This window comes from Taudactylus pleione, unplaced genomic scaffold, assembly GCF_031769625.1.
Source record: "Taudactylus pleione unplaced genomic scaffold, aTauple2 ptg000824l, whole genome shotgun sequence".
NCBI classification, from domain to species: Eukaryota; Metazoa; Chordata; class Amphibia; order Anura; family Myobatrachidae; genus Taudactylus; species Taudactylus pleione.
This window is the reverse complement of record NW_028285226.1, coordinates 4,164,228-4,186,929: the sequence shown is the minus strand read 5'-3', so window position 1 is coordinate 4,186,929 and position 22,702 is coordinate 4,164,228. Positions and strand designations below refer to the sequence as shown.

The window sequence follows — 22,702 nt, the reverse complement described above, 5'->3', positions numbered from 1 at the left end:
GATGCAGCTCATGGACAGATGTCCTGACATTTTCCTTAGAATATTCTGGTATAATTCAGAATACATTGTCTCATCAATGATGACAAGTCGTCCTGGGCCAGATGCAGCAAAACAGGCCCGAACCATGATAACACCACCACCACCGTGTTTCACAGATGGTATGAGGTTTTTATGCTGGAATGCAGTGTTCTCCTTTCTCCAAACATAATGCTTCTCATTTAAACCAAAAAGCTCTATTTTGGACTCATCTGTCCACAAAACATTGGCCCTCATTCAGAGCCGCTCGCTAGCGGCCGTACGCTCGTTCCGAGCGATGTTCGCACATCTGAGCATGCGTACGGTTTTTAGTACGCATGCGCGAACCAGTCAGTGCGGCTGAAAATCGTTTGTACGCTATATAGCGAGTGCCTGCTATTTTGAGTGACAGAATGAGGCATATGTGGGTGGTAACAGGGGAAGGTGCTTGTAAACGGGGAGTGGAGATCAGAACGCAGACGTGCTTAAAGGTCAAAACGGGCGTTTTAAGGGTGTGCATAATTAATACAGCAGCGTCATTGACCACGTCACTTGGTTTTTTTTAACTCAGAACTGCTCGCAAAATAGTGGTTGAAAAAACCAACCACAAGAATAGCGAGCAGTTCATACGCTGTACGATGTACTCGATTAATCTAATAAATAGCGGACATGACGTATGGTGCGAGCGGCCAGGGGGCGTTTTTAACAAATAAACGAGCGTATGTTTTGCTCGTTCGTTCAGACTTAGAGGTGTGAACAGACTGCAATTTGCGAACGGATCATTTGAATAGCCACCCCTTGTTTTAGAACGAATGACCGCAAATAGCGAGTGGCTCTGAATGAGGGCCATTGTTCCTATAGTTTTCAGGCTTGTCCAGGTGATCTTTAGCAAATTGCAGATGGGCAGCAATGTTCATTTTTTTTGATTTTTCAGCCATGCATACCATTGTTGTTCAGTGTCCTCCTGATGGTGGACTCATGAACATTGACATTAGCCCATCGTGAGAAAGGCCTTCAGTTGTTTAGAGGTTACAATGGGTTCCTTTGTGACCTTGGAAACTATTTGAGGCTTTGCTCTTGGTGTGATCTTTTTTGGCCGACCACTCCTGGGGAGGGTAATAATGATCTGGAATTTTCTCCATTTGTACACAATCTGTCTGACTGTTGATTGATGGAGTCCAAAATCTTTAGAGATAGTTTTGTAACATTTTCCAGCCTGATGAACATCAACAACTCTTCTTCTGAGGTCCTTAGAAATCTCCTATGTTCATGGCCTGATACACTTCCACAAACATGTGTTGTGATCATCAGATTTTGATAGATCCCTGTTCTTTTAAAAAGATAAGTTGTCCACTCACACCTGATTGCCATCCAATAGATTGAAAATACCTGACTCTAATTTCACCTTCAAATACAGTATCTGCTAACAGGGCCGCCATCAAGGGGGACGGCCGGGCCTGGAGTCCCGGGCCCGGATACTCTGGGGGCCCGACCGCTCCTCCTACCGCCTGTCCACTATTTCCACCCTGCTAAACTTACGTTCACTGACAGGCTCGGCTGGTGGTCCGCGGCCGCCCGTGCCCACTACTACAATATACCCTCTCACTATCTTTCCAAACGCCCGTCGCTGCTGCTATGTATGTGGCTGGCTGTTGGAGGCAGGCAGAGTGGATGCTCCCAGCCTGCTCTGTGCTGCTAACCAATAACACAATCGAGCAGACGGGAGCATCCATAAACACTGCAACAGCAGCGGGCGGTTGGAGAGGTAGGGAGAGGATATAGTACTGGGCGCAGGTGGCGCCTGTCAGTAAATGTAAATTTAACAGGGAAAAAGTAGTGGGTGGGAAGGCCCCGGGGCCCTCGTTGTGAGGAGGGAGGGAGATTACTCGGGGAAGGGTGAGGCTCTGTATAATGGGGGCTGGGGGGGCTCTGCCTATTTGGCCCGTCCCAGGCCCCATGATATCTGAAGGCGGCCCTGTCTGCTAAGCTTAAAGGTTCACATACTTTTGCAACTGTGATATTGGATCATTGTCCTCAAAAAAATTTAAAAATTAGCATGTTTAATTTATTTGCCTTATTTGCTTTAGTCTTTATCTAGTTTTAGGACTTGTGTGAAAATCTGAGGTAGCTTTAGGCCAAATTTCAGTAGAAATATAGAAAATATTGAAGGGTTCACAAACTTCCAAGCACCACTGTAGATAAAGTGGTGTAATTGCCCAATGCAACCAATCAGCATCTAACATTTCAAATGCTGCACTAGATAAATGACAGGAGCTGACCGGTTGCGTTGCGTAACTTTATCCCACTCTGCGGCTTGAAACATCTCCCCCTAAATTCCCTAACATACACACATGGAGACTAGTGTTAATTTAGAAGGAATCCAATTAACCTTTCAGTATGTTTGTGGCCTGTGGGAGATAACCATGCAAACATGAAGAGAACATGCACACTATACACAGTTAAGCCATGTACAGGTATTTAAGTATTGTAGTCAGCAATTATCTGAAAAAGTGAAATGCGAACATTAATTAGACTGTGTATGAAGTACATTTATGTGATGTCTGCACAATTGGCTGGTAACAATCACTGTCAGGGTATGGTACATGAAAATGCTGCTCTGTGTTATATAGGGGTTTATTTACTAAGCTTTGTTAGGAGATAAAGGGCCGTATTCAATTTGAGGCGTTAAGTCCGGATCCGCAGTAATTTACTGATGATGACGTCATTATCGCCTGTTTTGGTTTTACCCCGTATTCAACTTCAAAGACTTTCCGCCTAGGCGGTAAAGTATCGCCTATGAATGACAGGCGGTAAAAAGTGCAGAATTGGGGTTTTGGGGTGCAACGTTTCGAGAAACGCCGTGCAGCCTTCAGTCAGTCCCCCAAAGGTAATCTGTGTAAAAAAAACAAAACTTAAGGACACCCCAAAAATTTACTTTGAAAAAGGGGGCGAAAAAAAAAAAGTTGGGGCACAAACTTAAAAACTAGAGAACTTGACTCTGGGGGGGTCCCCAAGTATGCCCCATGTGTTTTTTGATTGCAGGTGTTTGCGCCAGGTGGATTTTTCACGATTTGTTTAAGTCACTTTAGCAAGTTTAAAATATGCTGAACCCCATTTTCAAGTACCCCAAATTTGATGGGCATAGTTGTTTTGCCCTAAAAAAACTTCTAAATGCTCTTCTGCATCACCTTATTCAAAGCCGCATTTATGCACCTGCTGCGGCTATTAGAAACCCCGACTTCCTTCAGGAGTTAAAAATGGGGGTACCCATAGTGATCCCCCATATCTGCACATCTTTAGGGGGTTCCCTAGAATATTTCCTGAAAATTCCCCTTTTGTTTAACCTGTAAAAAAACGGGGTAAAAATTTACAAAAAAAATTGCATAAGGTTCCCCCCCAAAAGCCAAACCAGCCCCAGGCTTGCCAGGCAGTGGTGGTTTCTAAAAATATGGGGAACAAATTGTGTATGGTTCCACCGTATTTTAGAAACCAACCCAAGGCTGCAGGGACCAGTTCTGGTTTTAAATATAGTTGGAAAAAAAACGTGGGGATCCCCCTATAGTTAAGACCTGCACCAGACCCAACCGACTGGGGTGTAATGCCACAGCCAGGAGACCCAATCACCGGGGCTCCAGGTCCAAAGCATTAGCATCCCAAATCGGTCAGCGCAAGCCGGTGATCTCTGGGTCCCCCCTTCCCGAGCACCACAGGCTTACGCTGAAGCCTGGGGCTCTTCCCCATACCTCTGGTTTGGTGGGTATGGATGTAATGGGGGGGGCAAATAATGTAAAACTATTGTGTTTTACAGTGGAACTACAAGTGACAGCATGCCTGCCATTTTGCACTTGAGGAACAACAAGTGCCAGCAGACATGCGGCACCTGTAACTTCACTGTAAAATAAATAGTTAAAAAAAGACAAAACACACACACCGTGACAGTATAACTTTATTACACACACCTACCCATTCACACATACTTACCTATACCAGATGTGTCTGTCCCCTTGTCCAGTAGATTGTCCTCAATGAATGGGTCTGCAAAAATTCATACTCACCTATATTCTGGCGCCGGTCTCCGCAGTAATCCAGGAACTTAGCAAAACAAAAAAACGAGTTTACACGACCCACACAACAGCTATCAGTATGTGTGTTGCCACACATACTGATAGCTCCCGAATGCCAGCTGACGGAACATGCATGGAGCTGGCACTTCCCGAGAGCCAATCAGCGGCTGCACTGACTGTAGAGCGGCCGCTGATTGGCTCCGGCTACTGACAGTTCCTACGTGGTGTGAATCGCCCAAACATGTGTAGACATGGGGGATCACTATGGGTACCCCCATTTTTAACTCCTGAAGGAAGTCGGGGTTTCAAATAGCCGTGGCAGGTGCATTTTTGCAGAATTTATAAAAATGCGTTTTGGGACTTAAAAATATGCTAGTACCCATTTTCATGTACCCCAAATTTGATGGGACCATTTTTAAAAACGAAAAAAAATAGCTAAGTGCTCTTCTGCATCACTTCTTCAAAGTCAAGAAAAAAAACACCTGCAGCGGCTATTTAAAACCCGATTTTTCTTTTGCAGTCAAAAACGGGGGTACCCATAGTGATCCCCCATGTCTGGACATCTTTTGGGGGGGTCCTAGGATTATTTCCCGAAAATTCCAGTTTTTTTAACGCCGATCCAAGTATCGCCAGGTCCCATTTTCGCCTACTTTCAAATTGAATATGGGGATACGCGGGCACGCGCGCGATACTTTAACGCCTACAAAACAGGCGAAGGCAGCGTTAAGTCCGGGCCGTAGCTCGGCTCAAATTGATTACGGGCCAAAGTGAACGGTGGTAAGGTACCGTTCACTTTATCTCCTAACAAAGCTTAGTAAATAGACCCCCTTTTCATATTGAAGTGAAAAAGAACAGAAAAAATAAAAAGGGTTTTGTCATATTTATAATTATAATATGACAAAAGTATGGAAAAACCAAGAGAAAACATAAAAATATGAGAGGAAAGTCATAAACACAGCCATGACCAATGATCACATCTTCCTACAATCACTGTGAGGAGCACTGCTCTACAAGGGAATAAGGGGAAGTCATACACCTTGACAGGATCAATTATCACATCTTCTTACAGTCACTGTGAGGAGCACTGCTCTACAAGGGAATGAGGGGAAGTTGTACACCCAGACAGGACTAATGATCACATCTTCCTACAGTCACTGTGAGGAGCACTGCTATACAAGGGAATGAGAGGAAGTTGTACACCCAGATATGACTAATGATCACATCCACCTACAGTCACTGTGAGGAGCACTGCTACACAAGGGAATAAGGGGAAGTTATACACCTTGACAGGATTAATTATCACATCTTCCTACAGTCACTGTGAGGAGCACTGCTCTACAAGGGAATAAGGGGAAGTCATACACCTTGACAGGATCTCTCCTTAGGGGTGCCTAACCCTAACCTCCCCCCAAGTGCCTAACCCTAATCCTCCCGTAAGTGCCTAACCCTAACCAGCCCTTCCCCACTGCCTAAACTTAAGTCCCCCGGGGGGGTGCCTAACCCTCCCTCCCCCTAGCCTGACCCTAACCCTCATGGGGGGGTGCCTAACCCTAAGTCCCGCCCGGGTGCACTAAACCTAACCCTTCCCCCCCACGGCTGTCCGCTCGCGGCGCCCAGCATCCCTTCAATCGGGATGCCGGACGCCGGTCTCCCGGCATCGGGGAAATGAGCAGCGTATACATCTAGACGCCGGGAATTTCACCCTCGCCGGGATATGACAGTCGGGAGCCAGCTGTCAGTTTAATGTCAGCCGGCTTCCCGATTGCATCCCTAATTATCACATAATTTGTCCTCAGTCACAGGAACTTTTTCTGGATTTACCTAATGTTCTGGATACCAGATTCCATGCTGGACACCTCTAACAATATACAGTATATATAGAAATTAAGTATTTTTTATTTATTTGGTGTTTTTTTTACCTCAGACAGAGCCAATAATATGAGAATATTGCCAGCTGTGGAATGGAATCTCCAATGGATCAGAGCACAGGGATGAGGATAATTCTCTAGTTATATATAGATAACATTGCAGTAAGCAGACTGGAGGGCACTTAGGAAAGCGGGAGAGAATCCCTTTATGTTACGATGAGTTGATGTGCATAAGGATCTTTGCTCAGCATCTCCCCCCTAGCAGAGCTCTTAAAGAATATCTTATGACAATCGGTGTAACTATCAACGGGGGGCCTCAACTGTCTGCAGGCACCATGTGGCCACCTGTGATGCTTTCTGGCCTTGCTCCCCTATGCGGCCTATAGTCAGCAGGGAACTAAATGTTCAGCTGTGGGACTGCTGAAGCTCTAGAGTGCTGTGCACATGAGGCAGCACTCTAACGGATCCATAATAAAATCCTGGCCAGCGTTTGTGGGGCAGTCTCTGATGCCATGACCTCTGTGATCAGGAAATGCAGGGGGGCTAATAAAGATGGCGGGGGCTGATAACCTGGCATAGTATGTATAGGCAGGGGAAACTAAAAACCTTTGTCCGTAAGTTGCCCACTCTCCTGGAATGTTCGGAAAACTCATGCATTTCAGGGGTAGTGAATAAATGGGGCCACTTTATATAACCACCTTGTATTTTATTTCTATTAGTAAGAACAACTTCATAGACCCCAACCTGGGGGAATGCGCACAACTCTGTAAGATGCCCGACGTGGTGAAGAGGATCCTGGGCTTCATTTTCCGGCCGATAGTATGTAGATACGAAAAACAAAAAAAAAAAACAATTCTTACTGTAAGTAAATTTGTGAACTTAATTAAATTTAACACGGACAATTTCAATATAAACAAAAATGAAAAAAACACAACATAATTATAAACTAATTGGTCTATTCAATATGTTAATTATCATTGTCCGAACGGACTTCGATAGTTAACGTTTCTTCTCGACGAGAGCGCCGGAGGAATTCATCAAATCAGCTGTCTTCCCGAACACTTTCATTGCTCCTCTCGGAGGAGGTCACGCATGCACACAAGAGCTCCGACATCCGAAAGGATCCCTTTTCACGACCCAGGACTCCTTCCCATACGGAAGATGGCGAATGCTCCAGCAATCAAGCTCTGAAAATATTGTATTTATGGTGTTTGATGAATTCTGTCCCCATACTAGTGTATGGGGACAGCGGGCCATTCCGCGCAGGAGATATCTGTGATACTAGTGTATGGGGATAGCGGGCCATTCCGCCAAAGGAATTTAAGCAGGAGATATCTGTGATACTAGTGTATGGGACAGCGGGCCACTCCGCGAGAGGAAGATAAGCAGGAGATATCTGTGATACTAGTGTATGGGGACAGCGGGTCATTCCGCCAAAGGAATTTAAGCAGGAGATATCTGTGATACTAGTGTATGGGGACAGCGGGCCATTCCGCCAAAGGAAGGTAAGCAGGAGATATCTGTGATACTAGTGTATGGGGACAGCGGGCCATTCCGCCAAAGGAAGGTAAGCAGGAGATATCTGTGATACTAGTGTATGGGGACAGCGGGCCATTCCGGCAGAGGACGGCAAGCAGGAGATATATGTGATACTAGTATATGGGGACAGCGGGCCATTCCGCCAAAGGAAGGTAAGCAGGAGATATCTGTTATACTAGTGTATGGGGACAGCGGGCCATTCCGCCAGAGGAAGGTAAGTAGGAGATATCTGTGTTACTAGTGTATGGGGACAGCGGGCCATTCTGCCAGAGGAAGGTAAGCAGGATATATCTGTGATACTAGTATATGGGGACAGTGGGCCATTCCGGCAGAGGACGGCAAGCAGGAGATATATGTGATACTAGTATATGGGGACAGCGGGCCATTCCGCCAAAGGAAGGTAAGTAGGAGATATCTGTGATACTAGTGTATGGGGACAGCGGGCCATTCCGCCAGAGGAAGGTAAGTAGGAGATATCTGTGTTACTAGTGTATGGGGACAGCGGGCCATTCCGCCAGAGGAAGGTAAGTAGGAGATATCTGTGTTACTAGTGTATGGGGACAGCGGGCCATTCCGCTGCTTTACCTCCTTAATGAATGGCCCAATAACTTAATTTTTACAACTTTTGTAAAAATTAAGTGATGATGAATAGGTTCCTTAGAACTCTATTCATCAATCAAATTTCTCCTTAAATAATGCGGAAACGAGCAATTCATTCCAGAGCTTGGCCCTGGTAACTAACGTCCCGAAAACTGAAAGCAAAGTGGTCACATTAGTGGTCACTTTACTTTTACAATCAGCAAGGACAGATTCCTGCGAGTGCATTTAAATACATGCATGCGGTACATCATTCCTTATTGGCAATAATCATTTTCTAATTATTGGGTCTAAAACCTGATAATAAATAAACAGGCCCCATATTGTAGCTATACTTTTATCCCACTAATTAATAAATGATTTTTCTATATGAGAATATATAACATATCTAGCAAAAGCCCATAACCTGAATACTACTGTAAAGAAACAGACTGCTCCTGTCCCCCAACCCCTGTCCCTGTGTTTGGTAAGTGCGCCCAGGTGCCCTAACACTGATTAGTAACTTTCTCACTCTACAGCATCATTCCGAAAATCTGTCATTGCTCCGGCAGACACAATGGTTTACACAATGGTTACATAAGTGAATATGTTATGTTTTATTGCTTCACTTAATACTCGCTAAAATCCTAAGTGACACTTTGATAATGCCCCTGACATGGGTTTCCTAGCCCCAATAGTAATCCTTAGACCTTGAGTCCATGAGAAGAAATTAGCGGTGTGTAAGCAGCAGGTACATTAAGTTGTGACCAATGGGCATTTTAACTTTTTAACCCAAAGTAATGTCCCGTATACACAAAACCCACAGTAGTAGTGCCCCTAATACACATAATGCCGACAGTAGTAGTGCCCCTTATGCAGTTCCCGCAGTAGTGGTGCCCCTTATGCAGTGCCCCCAGTAGTGGCAGTGGCCCTTATGCAGTGTCCATAGTGGTAGTGCCCCTTATACAGTGCCCCCTATGCAGTGCCCCCTATGCAGTGCCCCATGTAGTAGTGCCCCCAGTAGTAATGCCCCCAGTAGTAATGCCTCCCAGTAGTAATGTTCTCTGTAGTAGTACCCCCAATAGTAATTCCCAAATAATAATGCCCCTAGCTGTAATGCCCCCTGTAGTAGTGCCCCCAATATTAATGCCTGCAATAGTAATGCACCCAATAGTAATGCCATCAATAATAATGCCCCCTGTAGTAGTTCCCACAATAGTAATGCTCCCTGTAGTAGTGATACCAATAGTAATGCCCCCAGTAGTAATGCTGCTTACACACAAAAAACCCCCAACACAATACTTACCATAAGAACCGCACCTGAATCCCCGGCCGTTCAACAGGCTGCTCCTCGGAACTATGGGAGAGACCTCATGACATCTCGCCCATAGTGCACACTTCAGGAGCTGGAAGCCGGAGCTCTGGAGTGAGCTCCAGCCTCCACCTGCCAGTGTTGTTGTGGGGAAAGATCTGGGTGCCCGCTGGTAACAGAATATCAGTGGGCGCCCAGCAAATGGAGCCTACCTGCGGCGCTGGGCTGAGGTGGGCCGGAGGAGGCGTAACTGGTTCCGTCTCCAGATATTTGGCCGCTGTTGGTTAGCTACATAGCCACTGATTATAAAACTTCAGCATTCAGAGCAGATCCTGAACCATCTGTATAGTACATAGAACTCAGTGTTGCAATGCGGCATCTAATATTAACTTGAAGATAAAATATTTTAAAATTTATAGTGATGCTGATATTTTTTCCCTGTACGTAAATCTTATTTTAAATATTTCCAGTATCCGAGGATTTCCAGGTTTCTAAATTCCAGTGTTGGTGCAAGGTAAGACCCTGTGTGCTCTTCCAGATTATCTCTCATATACAATGTACACTATGTAGACAAAAGTGATTGGACACCTCTGCATTGTAGCTGGTTTAGCATGGGTCCGTGCATGGTCACATTAACTCTGAGAAGTATAAAGATGTTCATTGTGGCAGTTCTACAGAAGCAATGAATGTTTTTATCAGGATGACAATGCCACCTGCCATGTTTCCAGGGTGACGCTGGACTAGTATACAGAAAATGTGGTAACCTGGATGTACTGGCCACCTCTGACTCCAGATCTTAACCCCAGTGAGAACCTCTGGGACGAATTAGAACGATGGGTGCGTTCTAGGCTGACTCGACCTTCTTCAGTGTCACAGTTGGTCAGTGTACGTAAGGCGGAATGGCAAAACATACCCCCTGCTGTTATCCAGTAACTTGTGGACAGACAGTTTGCCAAGAAGGGTGTCTGCAGTAATCACTGCACGTGGTGGACCTACAAAGTACTGACGTCAATAAAATATTGTTTATCTATGTCCTGTCAGTGTCCAATCACTTTTCTCTACATAGATATATTACCCTGGTGGATTATTCCACATAAATTCCCACCCGCTCACACTCTGTGTCCTTGGTGCAAATTTAAATAGGGGCGGGACCAAATTACTTGATTATTGCAGAATAGCGTCATTAAGCCTCGCCCCCTACACGGGAATCCACGTTTGCTCTAGAAATTCTCCCCCATTCTGCCTACTTCACTAGGAAGTGGGCAGGAATGCAGGAGAAGTGCCTACTCTACGGGGTGTGCGGGGAGTTACCCGAAAAATCGTGAGCCTCCCACGACTTCCGGGAGAGTAGGCATGTATGATACAGAGGGAGTGATAAATCTATGGATACAGCTATGGAAGAAATAGCAGAGCAGCGGTGGAAGGAGGCCCCCAGCATGATTAAGATTGGGGGCGTGACGTATGACAAGGCCCCCAAATTTACGTGCGACCCTTGCAAATGTTGGGTGGTATGAGGAATTGTCTACTGACCATTGTGGTTGGGGCTTACACAGTAAAAGAATTGGAGAATACATGGTGTAAACATGCGGATATTTTTAAGACCAGTCTAAAATGCATGTAGTCAGGAAGCCGGCGGGCGAAATGCCGACCGCCGGCTTCCCGACTGTCATATCCCGCCAAGGGACTAATGATAGGCGTCAAAATCCTGCCGCCTATCATTATCCCTACGTTGGGATCCTGACGCCTGGCACACCGAACGAAGGTAAGCCGGGCGCAGGGAGGGGGTTATGTTAGGGACTCCTGGGGGGGATTTAGGATTAGACACCCCCCTGGGAGGGTTAGGGTCAGGCTAGGGGAAGGTTGGTTTAGGGTTAGGCAACCCCAGGGGTAGGTTAGGGCTAGTCACCCCCCCGGGAGGGTTAGGTTTAGGGAGCGGGGAGGGGGGGTAGGTTTAGGCACTTACAGGGGGAGAATTAAAAAGCAATGGGAAAAAAGATCTAAGGCGATACAGATAAAATTATACTTAAATCGTGGAGGTCGTTGATATGGAGGTTTTTCCTTTTCTAGAGATGATCCACTCTGTGGAATACAATATGAAATTTAAACACAAACATAAAAGACCATATGTGAAGTAATATCAAAACGTAAAACCACAACAAAATGAAATAGTCCTTTTGTGTTTCTGAAGAAAAAAGAGTGATGGTGATATCACGTCCTTACCTCCGGCGGTGGAGATCTGCCAGAGGACGCTGCAGTGGGGTGACTGCTTCATCCGCTCCCCCTCTAGACCAAAGGTGCAGTTAAAAGCTGGCATCGGGGACCATGAAGAGGCCAGCGGCACCCGGCGGTTGGTGTAGCAGCGGGGAGGTAGGCTCTCCCCCGGCATCCTCTACCCCAGCCCAGAGCACGATCCCTCACTTTGAGATTTCCCGCTTCTGAGCTGTTCCTCCTCCTCACCCTCTTCCCTATAGGCAGGGCCGGATTAAGGTCTGTGGGGGCCCCTGGGCAACAAACATGTGGGGGCCCCCATTACGTGCCCTTTATGCAGTGCACCCAGTAGTAGTGCCCCCAGGAGTGTTGCCCCTTATGCAGTGCCCCCTATGCAATGCCCCCTGTAGTTATACCCACAGTAGTAGTGTTCCCAATAGTAATGCCCCCTGTAGTTATACCCCCAGTAGTAATACCCCTGTATTTGTGCCCCCAGTAGTCATGCCTCCTGTGTGTGACCAATAGTAATGCCCTCAGTAGTAATACCCCTGTAGTTGTGCCCCCTGTGGTAGTAGCACCAGTAGTAATGCCCCCTGTGGTAGTGGCACCAGTAGTAATGTCCCCTGTAGTAATGTCCCCCCCGAGTAATGTCCCCTGTAGTAATGTCCCCCTCGAGTATTGCCCCCAGTAGTAATGCCCCCAGAGTATTGCCCCCAGTAGCAATCCCCCCCCGAGTAATGCCCACAGTAGTAATGTCCCCCCCCGAGTAATGTCCCCTGTAGTAATGCCCCCAGTAGTCCCCCCCCCCGAGTAATGTCCCCCACAGCAGTGGAAAAGCCGCTTGCGCTAAAAAGAGAAAAAAATAAAATCATACTTACCTTAAGCCCCGCTCCCGCTGCCTTCTGATCCGCTCGGCTGGCACTGCTCCTCTGCACTATGAGAGAGACGCATGACGTCTCTCCCATAGTTCACTGCCTGAGCCGGAACTCACGTGTGAGCTCTAGTCACCGGCTCTGGCTGCCGCTGCGGGGAGGGAGCCGGGCGCCTGCTGGTTACAATCTCAGCGGGCGTTTGGTGTCTCCGTGCGGCACCGGGGTTAGGTGTCCGGAGGAGGCGGAACTGGTTCCGTCTCCTCTGGTTCACTTTAACCCCGATGGCTGGGTGTGGGGGCCCTTCAGGTGTGGGGGCCCAGGGACGATCGTCCCTGTCGCCCCCCCTTTAATCCGGCCCTGCCTATAGGAGACACTCAGCAGCCATTAATTCTGAAGCTACAGGTCTCAGGAGATTTGGGTCCAGTCTTCCTTTATAACTCTGCCAGCCCTTTGAGGCTTGAGTAGTTGATTTAGTGCCCATTATAAGTAGATTTATTTATGTGCATTATACTGTCTTAAAACGTTCCGTCAGTTATATCTATCCCTGCTGCTCTTATTTAAACCCTCAACTACCAGGCGTGTAGGGGTTCATTATTACTTCACATTTACTTGTATTTGTGAAATGTGTCACTCTGCATTACTAGTCATACACTGATTGTGTGCTGCTAGCTGGTTATTACTATGTCTTCTAAGGGTAAACAGGAGCCTGAGGCCCCTGTGCTGGTTACTTGCAGATCCTATTCAGCGGGCTTGTCCCCTTAGGATTTCATGCAGAATGGTCTGTGAGTTATTTGTTATGTACCACCTCCTCAGTCCACCGTACCAGCCCCTGTCCAGGAGCCACCTTTGGTGTCCTCCTTATCATAGGTTATGACGCAGCTAGTGGACCTCTTATCAGCCCTCATGCTGCCTTCCACCATGGGGTACCCACAGCTATTACAGCCTACTATGTCAGTAACCCCTATGCATCCTCCTTGGATGGATGTTTATGTCCACTCAGTGCAGAATATGGCTCAATCGTCTGCCGCCTATCAGCAAAAGGCGGACAGACAGCCACTAAAACACTTAGGTGGACTGTATCATCCTCTCAGTCCACCCCGCTTTCGGATTCTAATGCATCATCTGTGGAGGCAAATGATGCACAGGGTTCTCTCTCTGGGTCTCCCTCGGGCAAGGAGAACTGTCATTCAACAGTGGATGTCCCTCCTTTAGTGAGTGCAGTTATATCGATCCTGAATGTAGAGGATGATGAGCCGGCCCCTAAGCCAAAAACCCAGATGTTTAAACGTCAAAAGGTGGTTAAGGCTGAATTCCCTCTATCAGAACAGCAAACTGAGCTCATGGGGGAAGCTTGGGGTACTCCTGGCAACGGTTCCAGGTCCCAAAAAGACTAGTGTATTTTTACCCTCTCCCTAATAGTGAGTGTGCTAAGTCAGAAATCCCTCCTACTGTTGATTCGCATGTGGCACGCTTTGTCAGAAGTTCTACTCTGCTTTTACTTGTCTCAAGTCAGTCTGCTTGCTTTCTGGCGCTATCAGCAGGCCAGCTACAGTATGGCCGTGGCCTGTGTGGCTAAGGCTATCGAAGGATGGGCAGAGGCACTGGAAGAGAGCCTGCCATAAGACCCTACCAGGGTAAAACTGACCTACATCTCCCATATTTAGGAAGAAGCTGTCCCTAAGCCTAGGCTGTCCTCTTCTCTGTTCTTTAGCCCTCATGGTAAGGCAAGTGAGCAGTCCTTTCCCAGGCAGTCTAGTTCTCACAAGACTACTAAGCCGCGATCCAAGCAGTCTTGGTTGGCCAGACGTCCAGGTTCCAAGTTTGACGACAAACTCTCCGTCTGATCTTGGCATTAAGCAACAACAGATGCTTGGGTCCGAGAAGTGATCTCTCAGGAGTACGCCCTCACCTTCCTCAGGTGTCCTCCACAGCTATTTTTTTTGCACATGTCCCCCATCAGACCCTATCAAGGCCCTGGCCCTCCAGGAAGCTATTCACTCCCTGCTGCGTTCATGTGTGAAAATACCGGTTCCTTCGGCTCAACGAGGAACTAGGTTTTTATTCCACTCTCTTTTTGATTCAGAAGCCGAATGCGTCTCACCAGCCTATTCTGAATCTCCATCCCCTCAACAGATTTATCCGAGTACCCAAGTTCCACATGGAAAATGTGTGATAAATTGTCCTGGCATTGGAGCCTGGGGATTTCATGGTTTCTCTGGACATTCAGGATGCATATCTGCATGTACCTATTACTCCAACCCACCAGCAGTTCCTACAGTTTGATGTTCTGCAGCAACATTACCAGTTTCGGGTGCTGCCCTTTGGTCTGTCAACAGCCCCTCAGTTATTTACCATAATAATGGAAGTTATGGTGGCCCACCTCAGGTGCCATGGAATCAGAATCCTGCCATACCTAGATGACCACTTAATCTTGGCACATTCACCAGTTGTGTTACAACGACATCTCCACCTGACCGTTGACTGCCTGCAAACACACGGCTGGCTCATCAATTGGATAAAGTCCTACCTATCTCCGACATAGCGGATTGTACATCTTTGGGCACTCCTGGATTCTCGAATACAGAGGATTGTTCTGCCAGCGGACAAACTTTTTATACTACACTTGCGCAACTTGCTCTACAATCAGGGGGTATCCATTTACTTAGCAATGCAGGTCCTGGGGTCCATGGTATCTCCTTTGATATGGTAGAATATGCCCAGTTCCAGGCCCCTTCAACAATTGATTCTCTCCCGGTGGAACGGACAGTATCATCTGATCTGCTCCCAGATGATCCTCATCTCTCCAGAGGTTCGGTTTTCCCTCTCATGGTGGCTACAGACGTCCAATCCGGACAAGAGTCGCCCCTTCTAGATTCCAAATTGGGGACTTCTCATTACAGATGCCAGCCTTCGCGGATGGGATGTGGTAATCGGTCATCATACCTTTCAGGGATGGTGGACAACCGAGGAAAGTCGCCTGCCCATAAACATTCTGGAGGGGCAAACAGTGTACAGAGCGCTCTCTCTGGCACAAGATCTGCTTCGGGACAGGCCGGTCTAAATTCAGTATAAAACTTGACTGTGGTAGCCTACCTCAACCATCAGGAAAGCACGCAAAGTCGGGCAGCCATGCGGGAAGAAGCACACATTCTGGTCTGGGCCGAATGTCATCTCCCGGCAATCTCAACAGTGTTCATCCCCAGAGTGCTCAACTGGGAAGCGGACTGCCATCAGGACATACACGCCAGAGAGTGGGCTCTAAATCTGGATGGCTTTCAACTCCTGGTGGACAATGGGGCCTGCCAGACATAGACCTGATGGCTTCACGTCACAACCACAAGGTCCTCAGGTATGGGTCCAGGACCAGAGATCCCTCAGCTGCCTTCGTGGATGCTCTGGCAGTGAGGTGGGACTTAAATCTTGCATACCTCTTTCCTCCAATCTCTCTCCTCCTGAGAGTTCTCCGAAAGTTCAAGCAAGAAGTCGGGATGGTGATACTAATAGCCCCAGCCTTGCCCAGGCGACATTGGTTCATCGACCTACGAAGTCTCTCCATAGACACTCCATTCCCACTGCCTCTATGGCAGGATCTACTAGCAGAGTCCTTGCCTGTACCCATACCTACCTCATCTGTCTTTCACGGCATGACTCTTGAGAGATCCCTTTAAGAGCCCAGGGGGACCATATACTTTTTAGGGTCTCCCGGGGGCTTGCCTTTCTCCAGGCGGGGTTAGACCTCGACCTCCATCTGGCCTTCCTTAGAGTTCAAGTTTCTGCTCTGTCAATCTGGTTCCAGTGAAGGATCACTCCCCTGTCTAATGTTAGAACAGTCTTTCAAGGTGCTCTCCGCCTTCAACCTCCTTTTTGTCCATCCGGTGGCTCCGTGGGATTTGTCCTTGGTTCTCCGGGCTGTACAGGCTCCTCCGTTTGAACCTCTGGACTCAGTAGACCTCAAATGGCTGACAGTGAAGATGCTCTTTCTCTTCGCTATCTCCTCTGTGAGCAGGGTATATAATTTGACAACGCTCTCCTGTCACTCCCCATTCTTGATCTTTCATCCAGACAGAGCTGTCTTCTGTACCAGGGCTGGTAACCTCCCTAAAGTGGTATCCCGATTCCATTTGAATTAATAGATTGTGGTTCAGGCCTTCCAGTCCTCGGATATTTCTGCAGGTGAAGCCTCCTTGGATGTGGTTCGTGCTTTTCGGATCTATGTGGATCGTACTATTTCCTTTAGGAAATCAGATTCTGTATTGTATGGCAAATTTGTATGGCCATCATAAGCGCTTCTGCTGAACAATTGTGCAAGGCAGCCACGTGGTCTTCCGTCCACACCTTTCTCAGGTTCTACACCTTCTCCTTTCTGCTCAAGAGCGTCCCTGGCCTTAGGGGAAACTGCTATGGGACATCCCCATGGTATCCCTGTGGATCACCTATGGACCCTGAAGAAGAAATTTAGTTATGGTAGACTTATCTTTGTTAACTATATTTCTTCAAATATACAAATAGTTGATACCAGCGCTATATATAGTTGTTGTATATAAAAACTCAGATACGGATGTGTAGTCAATTAATATCGCATTTAATACATTACAATATAATAAAATTTGTTATATGGAAAATAATAAAATGCACAAAATAAGTGCTGTATTAAAAATAGTTGTAGTCATATGTAATCGCTATTAGGGGAGGCTGGTTAATCCATATTCGATAAAGACACTAGCTGTGGGACAATTGTTGGTTCCGTGTAATTAGGTACAGCAAATATTTACCAGGTGGCGTATCCTTAATCTCAGTCCAAAGAAATTATCATGTGTCCAAATCCTGTTGGTATTATCACAGAGTATAGACTGGGTGGGATCCACTTGTAGCTGTTATCCTGTGGAGTTGATGCAAATGTCCCAAAAGCAGGAAAATGTGTCAAAGTGTCCAAGATGAATGGATATAGATGGTGGAGAGGCTTAACGCGTTTCGTTGGTAAATCGATATCCAGCTTCTTCAGAAGTATACCTATTTCTTCAAAGTCCTTAGGATCCACAGGACGCCCACAAGGGTTCATTAGGGCCTTACAGAGTACGCAAACAGAAACAGTATGAACAAAACAAGAAAAAAATAATTACAGTACAGAACATTTGGTGCCATTGTTGGGCATGGGGAAGAGATGATTGTATAAGTGAGAAAAGGAGAAGCACATGAAGGAAGAGGGTCCTGCTCGTTAGAGCTTACAATCTAAAGGGGAGTGGGAGACAGATGGGGGTGACACAGAGGGGAGAGACAGTGAGTAAGGAGCATGGAAGGTAGGTTAGGATAAGAGCTGGAAAGCTTTGATAAAGGAGTGGGTCTTGAGAGCCTGTTTTAAACTTTGTAGAGATGTGGAGTCTGATAGGGAAAGGGAGAGCAAGAGAGTTCCAGTGGTAGGGAGCAGCACGGGCAAAATCTTGCAGGAGGGAGTGGGATGAAGTAATTAGTTGGTGAGCATTAATTTGTGGAGCGAAGTGGATGGGCGGGAGGGGATACAGTCAATATCCCGGCAATTAGAATACCGGCGCCGTAATCCAGACACCTGTCAGAATCCTGTTAGGAGGAGAGTTAGGGGTTAGGGATAGACACTAGGGGGAGGTTTAGGGTGCAGGGAGAGGGAGGTTAGGTTTAGGCACTAGGAGGGAGGTTAAGTTTAGGCATAGGGGAGGGAGGGTTAGGGGAAGCGTTAGGATACCGACTGACAGGTGTCGGTATCCTAACCCTGTCGGGAGGAAAGTGTCGGGACTCTGACCACTGGCATCCCGTACCCAACCCGGGCAGGAGTGTGCACGGAGATAAGGTCAGAGATGTAAATAGGAGAGGATTGGATATATATCTGGTAAACATGGTATATGTGGCAAGTGTGTTCATATTTAATTAATATATGTAATTCTAATTTCAAATAATTTCTCAGTAATGTCTCTTTAATGACACTGTTAAATTTTATTCACATATTAAATACCTATAATTCATGTACCCCAGTCTGTTCTCGGAGGTCTGTCTGTGATTGTCAGCTCTTATGATAAGTCTTTTCTTTTAGGAATACCAGACAGAATTCCTCACTGAGTGGAGAAAGCTGAATCTAGATGTGGTCCTATGTCCCATGTTGGGCCCGGCCTTCAACATCGGTTATCCGGGGAGACTTTACGGTATTTCTATAAGTCACAGTGTTTCGTCACTAATTTATATATATTATTATACAGGGTGTAACTGGAGATTTATGGGCCCCACAGCAACATTTATTACGAGCCCTTTTGTACATTTTGTCCGCTGGAAATGGTGTGGCTTAGGTTTAATAGAAAACCATTCTCAGCTGTCGGGTCCTTGTAGCTGCACCCCCTCTCACTACAGTAGGACCACCTTAGGTCCCCCGATGGGGTCCTGCAGTGTATAATGACAGTGGCACATGCAACACTCACTAATTATTAGCAGCCAATACAACAACATGAGATATAGAATGTGCATAATGTAATGATAATGATATAACTGGTGTACTTCATGTAAGATATAAGAAGTTCTTATTGCAGAATAAAAGGGAGATCTCAGCATGTGCGCTATGGTACATAAGGATATATTTATTTCAGTACAGAGAAAAAATATATATTCAATGTTCATGACAAAAGAATTATCAGACTCAATTGTCTAACTTACTTCCATATGGCCAGTATACCCATAGAGCTTTGTATGCCACCAATCTAATGTGCCCCATATGGCCAGTATACCCATAGAGCTTTGTATGTCACCAACCTAATGTGCCTCTTATGGCCAGTATACCCATAGAGCTTTGTATGCCACCAACCTAATGTGCCCCTTGTGGCCAGTATACTCATAGAGCTTTGTATGTCACCAACCTAATGTGCCCCATATGGCCAGTATACCCATAGAGCTTTGTATGCCAACAACCTAATGTGCCCCTTATGGCCAGTATACCCATAGAGCTTTCTATTCCATCAACCTAATGTGCCCTGTATAGCCACTATACCGATATAGATCTTTGTATGTTACCAACCTAATGTGCCTCTAATGGCCAGTATACCCATAGAGCTTTGTATTCCAGCAACCTAATGTGCCCTGTATGGCCACTATACCGATATATATCTTTGTATGCCACCAACCTAATGTGTCCCGTATGGCCAGTATACCCATAGAGCTTTGTATGCCACCAACCTAATGTGCCTCTAATGGCCAGTATACCCATAGAGCATTGTATTCCATCAATCTAATGTGCCCCGTATGGTCAGTATACCCATAGGCAACCAGCCAAATATGCCCCATATAGTCATACTCACAGAGCTTCATATACCAGAAGTATATGGCAGTGGTTCCCAAACTCTGCCATTACAGTCCAGGTTTTAAAGAATATCCATACTTGAGCACAGATGACTTAATTAGTACCTCAGTCAATTCGATTTAACCATCTGGATTTCGGTATGGCTATCCATAAAACCTGGACTGTAAATGGTGGAGTTTGTGAAACTTTGGTATATGGAATAGTTTTAAGCACCATAATTATGGGGATCAAATCCAAGACACAAATACAGTATACCACAAGCCACAGACACTGATCAAAGATCCATCCTCATTTATGATTTATACTACAAAACGTTACGTATAGAAGCACACATCAAAATACACTGAGCAGGGCTGTAACTAAGGTAGTGTGGCTTGTGCCATGGCACAGGGCACCACAGGTCAGAGGGCACTGTTTGGGCCTGTCAAATTTCTGTTTATTATCATTCTTGCTTGTAGCTTCCTCTTATTTCATCCCCAGCATCTCCTGGCCTCTTCTATCACTTCCCTGGCCCTTCCCCATGAAGCCATGGCCCTTTTTTGGGTTCATTATGTCCCTATTTGAAAAATGAGGGGGCGCCAATGCTCTTTCTGGCACAGGGCACCAAAAAGTCTAGTTACGGCTCTGGCACTGAGTGATTGGTCTGTAATGAGCAGGTGTTTGGGGACAGTACATATACAGAGCATTGGTCTTATACAAAGGAGAAGTGCTCAGTAATACTGTAACCTCATTTTGTACACAATGGCAATTAGTGTGCAACAGTGACAAAATAAGACGTATGATGTGAAGCTCACAGGGGATATAGTTAATATCCTAGCGAAGGGGATGCCGGTGCTTAAAATACCAGTGCCGGCATGCCGACACCGGTCAAGGTCCTGGCGCTGGAATCCCGACCACCGGCATTCTGAAGGTGAGTAGCGGGGTTAGGGGGAGGGTTAGGGGTTAAGGTTAGGCACTTGGGGGAGGATTAGGGTTAGGCACATGATGTCACAAAAGCCTTCCTAAATGATTTATTATTATTATTAACATGTATGTAAATAGCACCAGCATAGTCCACAGCGCTGTTCAATTATGAAGCAATACAGCTATAAGTTTGGGTTTGGGTATTAGACAAAGCGATAAGAGGGCGCCACTTAGAAGCTTACATAAGTCACCAATCTCTCTTATGTCTCTCAGCTTCCATTGCCTGCACAATGCTGTACAATATATTAAATTATCCGGCTGGAGTCGTTCCTGTTGGTTCCGTCACTGCGGAGGACGAGGAAGAGCTAAAAAATTACAAAGGTTACTGTAATGATCCCTGGGACAAACTGTATAAGAAGGTAATTATTATAGTGGTTTTTAAGATATAGGTGAGGTTTATTTGTGCTATCTCTCATAGGGCTCTATTTATTATCATTATTTTCACACCCTTTTCACATTATTTTAGTTTCACCCAAAGTTACTAAAGGGCAATTGGAGTAGAATTAGTAAAATTCCCTGTGATATTTCCTGAATTCGCAATATGAATTCAGTCGGTAATATCACACTACAATCTGCATTCAAAATGCGGATTGTATTAAATAGAGCCCATAATACTATTGTTATAAAGTGTCTAATCTCCAGGATTGTGTTTATTTATATATATGAGTACAAAGGGCCTGATTCAGAGCAGCTCGTAAGCGGCAGTACGCTCGTTCCGAGCGATGTTCGCCCATCTGCGCATGCGTACGGTTTTTAATACGCATGCGCGAACCAGTCAGTGCGGCCGAAAATCGTTTGTTCGCTCTATATCGAAGGCCTGCTATTTTGATTGACAGAATGAGGCGTATGTGGGTGGTAACAGGGGAAGGTGCTTGAAAACGGGGAGTGGAGATCAGAACGCAGGCGTGCTTAAAGGTCAAAGCGGGCGTTTTATGGGTGTGCATAATTTAAACTGCAGCGTCATTGACCACGTCACTGGGTTATTTTATAGCCAGAACTGCTCGCAAAATTGTGGTAGGAAAAACCAACCACAAGAATAGCGAGCAGTTTATACGCTGTTCGATGTACTCGATTAATCTAATAAATAGCGGACATGACGTATGATGCGAGTGGCCAGGGGGCGTATTTTTCAAATAAACGTACGCATGTTTTGTTCGCTCGTTCAGACATGGAGGCGTCAACAGACCGCAAGGAGCGAACGGTTCATTTGAATAGCCACCCCCTTTTTCTGAATGAGCGAGCGCTAATTGCGTCCGGCTCTGAATCAGGCCCAAAGCCTGGACAGGTGTCTAAACATTGCTGGGGCTCAGTGGTTATGTGCCATGTCTCTCTTCCTCCCCCTACTGTTTACTCTGTGTAACTGCTTCTCTATCACTATCTCTGCAGGCTGTGGAAGGAGGGGTGGGTCTACCGCTGTCTGTTCAGTGTGTGGCGCTTACCCACCAGGATGAGCTCTGCCTGCGTCTCATGAAAGAAGTCGAGACCCTTAGCGGCCATCACCAAAAGAGGTGATAAGCCCCTGCTTGGCTCTTGGGCAACTCATTAGAGATGACTATAAACTAGGGATGTGCAGGCTCGGATAGGTTCGAGTTTGCACGTGGAGTTTGGATTTTTCCCTCCAAAAAAACGGAACTCAGAAAGAGGCAAAACATCATCTTACATGGACGAACATCATCATTCCTGGACTTTTGTCCAAACTCGAACCTATCCGAGCCTGCACATCCCTACTATAAACATATATTATTAGTTGTTATTTCATTAGAGAAACCTATATCGCTACTCTTTATTACTCTGTTATCTGTAGAGGGTTACTAGTCGTTGACTGATCCTCTTCAGGGACAGCAAGTGACAGCCATAGGTAGACTGAGCAATGAGGATTCTTATAGCAAAGCAGTTATTTTCATCTGTATCGTGTGTAATATAACTATGAATGTTCAGCTATAATAAACATATTTACGTTTGTTAAACACATA

General features: G+C 46.2%; 1 protein-coding gene across 1 annotated transcript in view; it reads left to right on the top strand.

Moving 5' to 3' along the window:
• LOC148474671 (fatty-acid amide hydrolase 1-like) overlaps nt 1–22,241 on the top strand; it is a 47,501-nt gene extending 25,260 nt beyond the window's left edge. The window contains exons 9-15 of the mRNA XM_088458289.1: nt 6,667–6,766; nt 9,845–9,888; nt 11,563–11,721; nt 14,119–14,173; nt 18,516–18,624; nt 20,943–21,088; nt 22,116–22,241. Coding sequence (XP_088314415.1) covers nt 6,667–6,766; nt 9,845–9,888; nt 11,563–11,721; nt 14,119–14,173; nt 18,516–18,624; nt 20,943–21,088; nt 22,116–22,241 — 739 coding nt within the window. The remainder of the gene's footprint in view (nt 1–6,666; nt 6,767–9,844; nt 9,889–11,562; nt 11,722–14,118; nt 14,174–18,515; nt 18,625–20,942; nt 21,089–22,115) is intronic.
• The last annotated feature ends 461 nt before the right edge of the window (nt 22,242–22,702 follow it).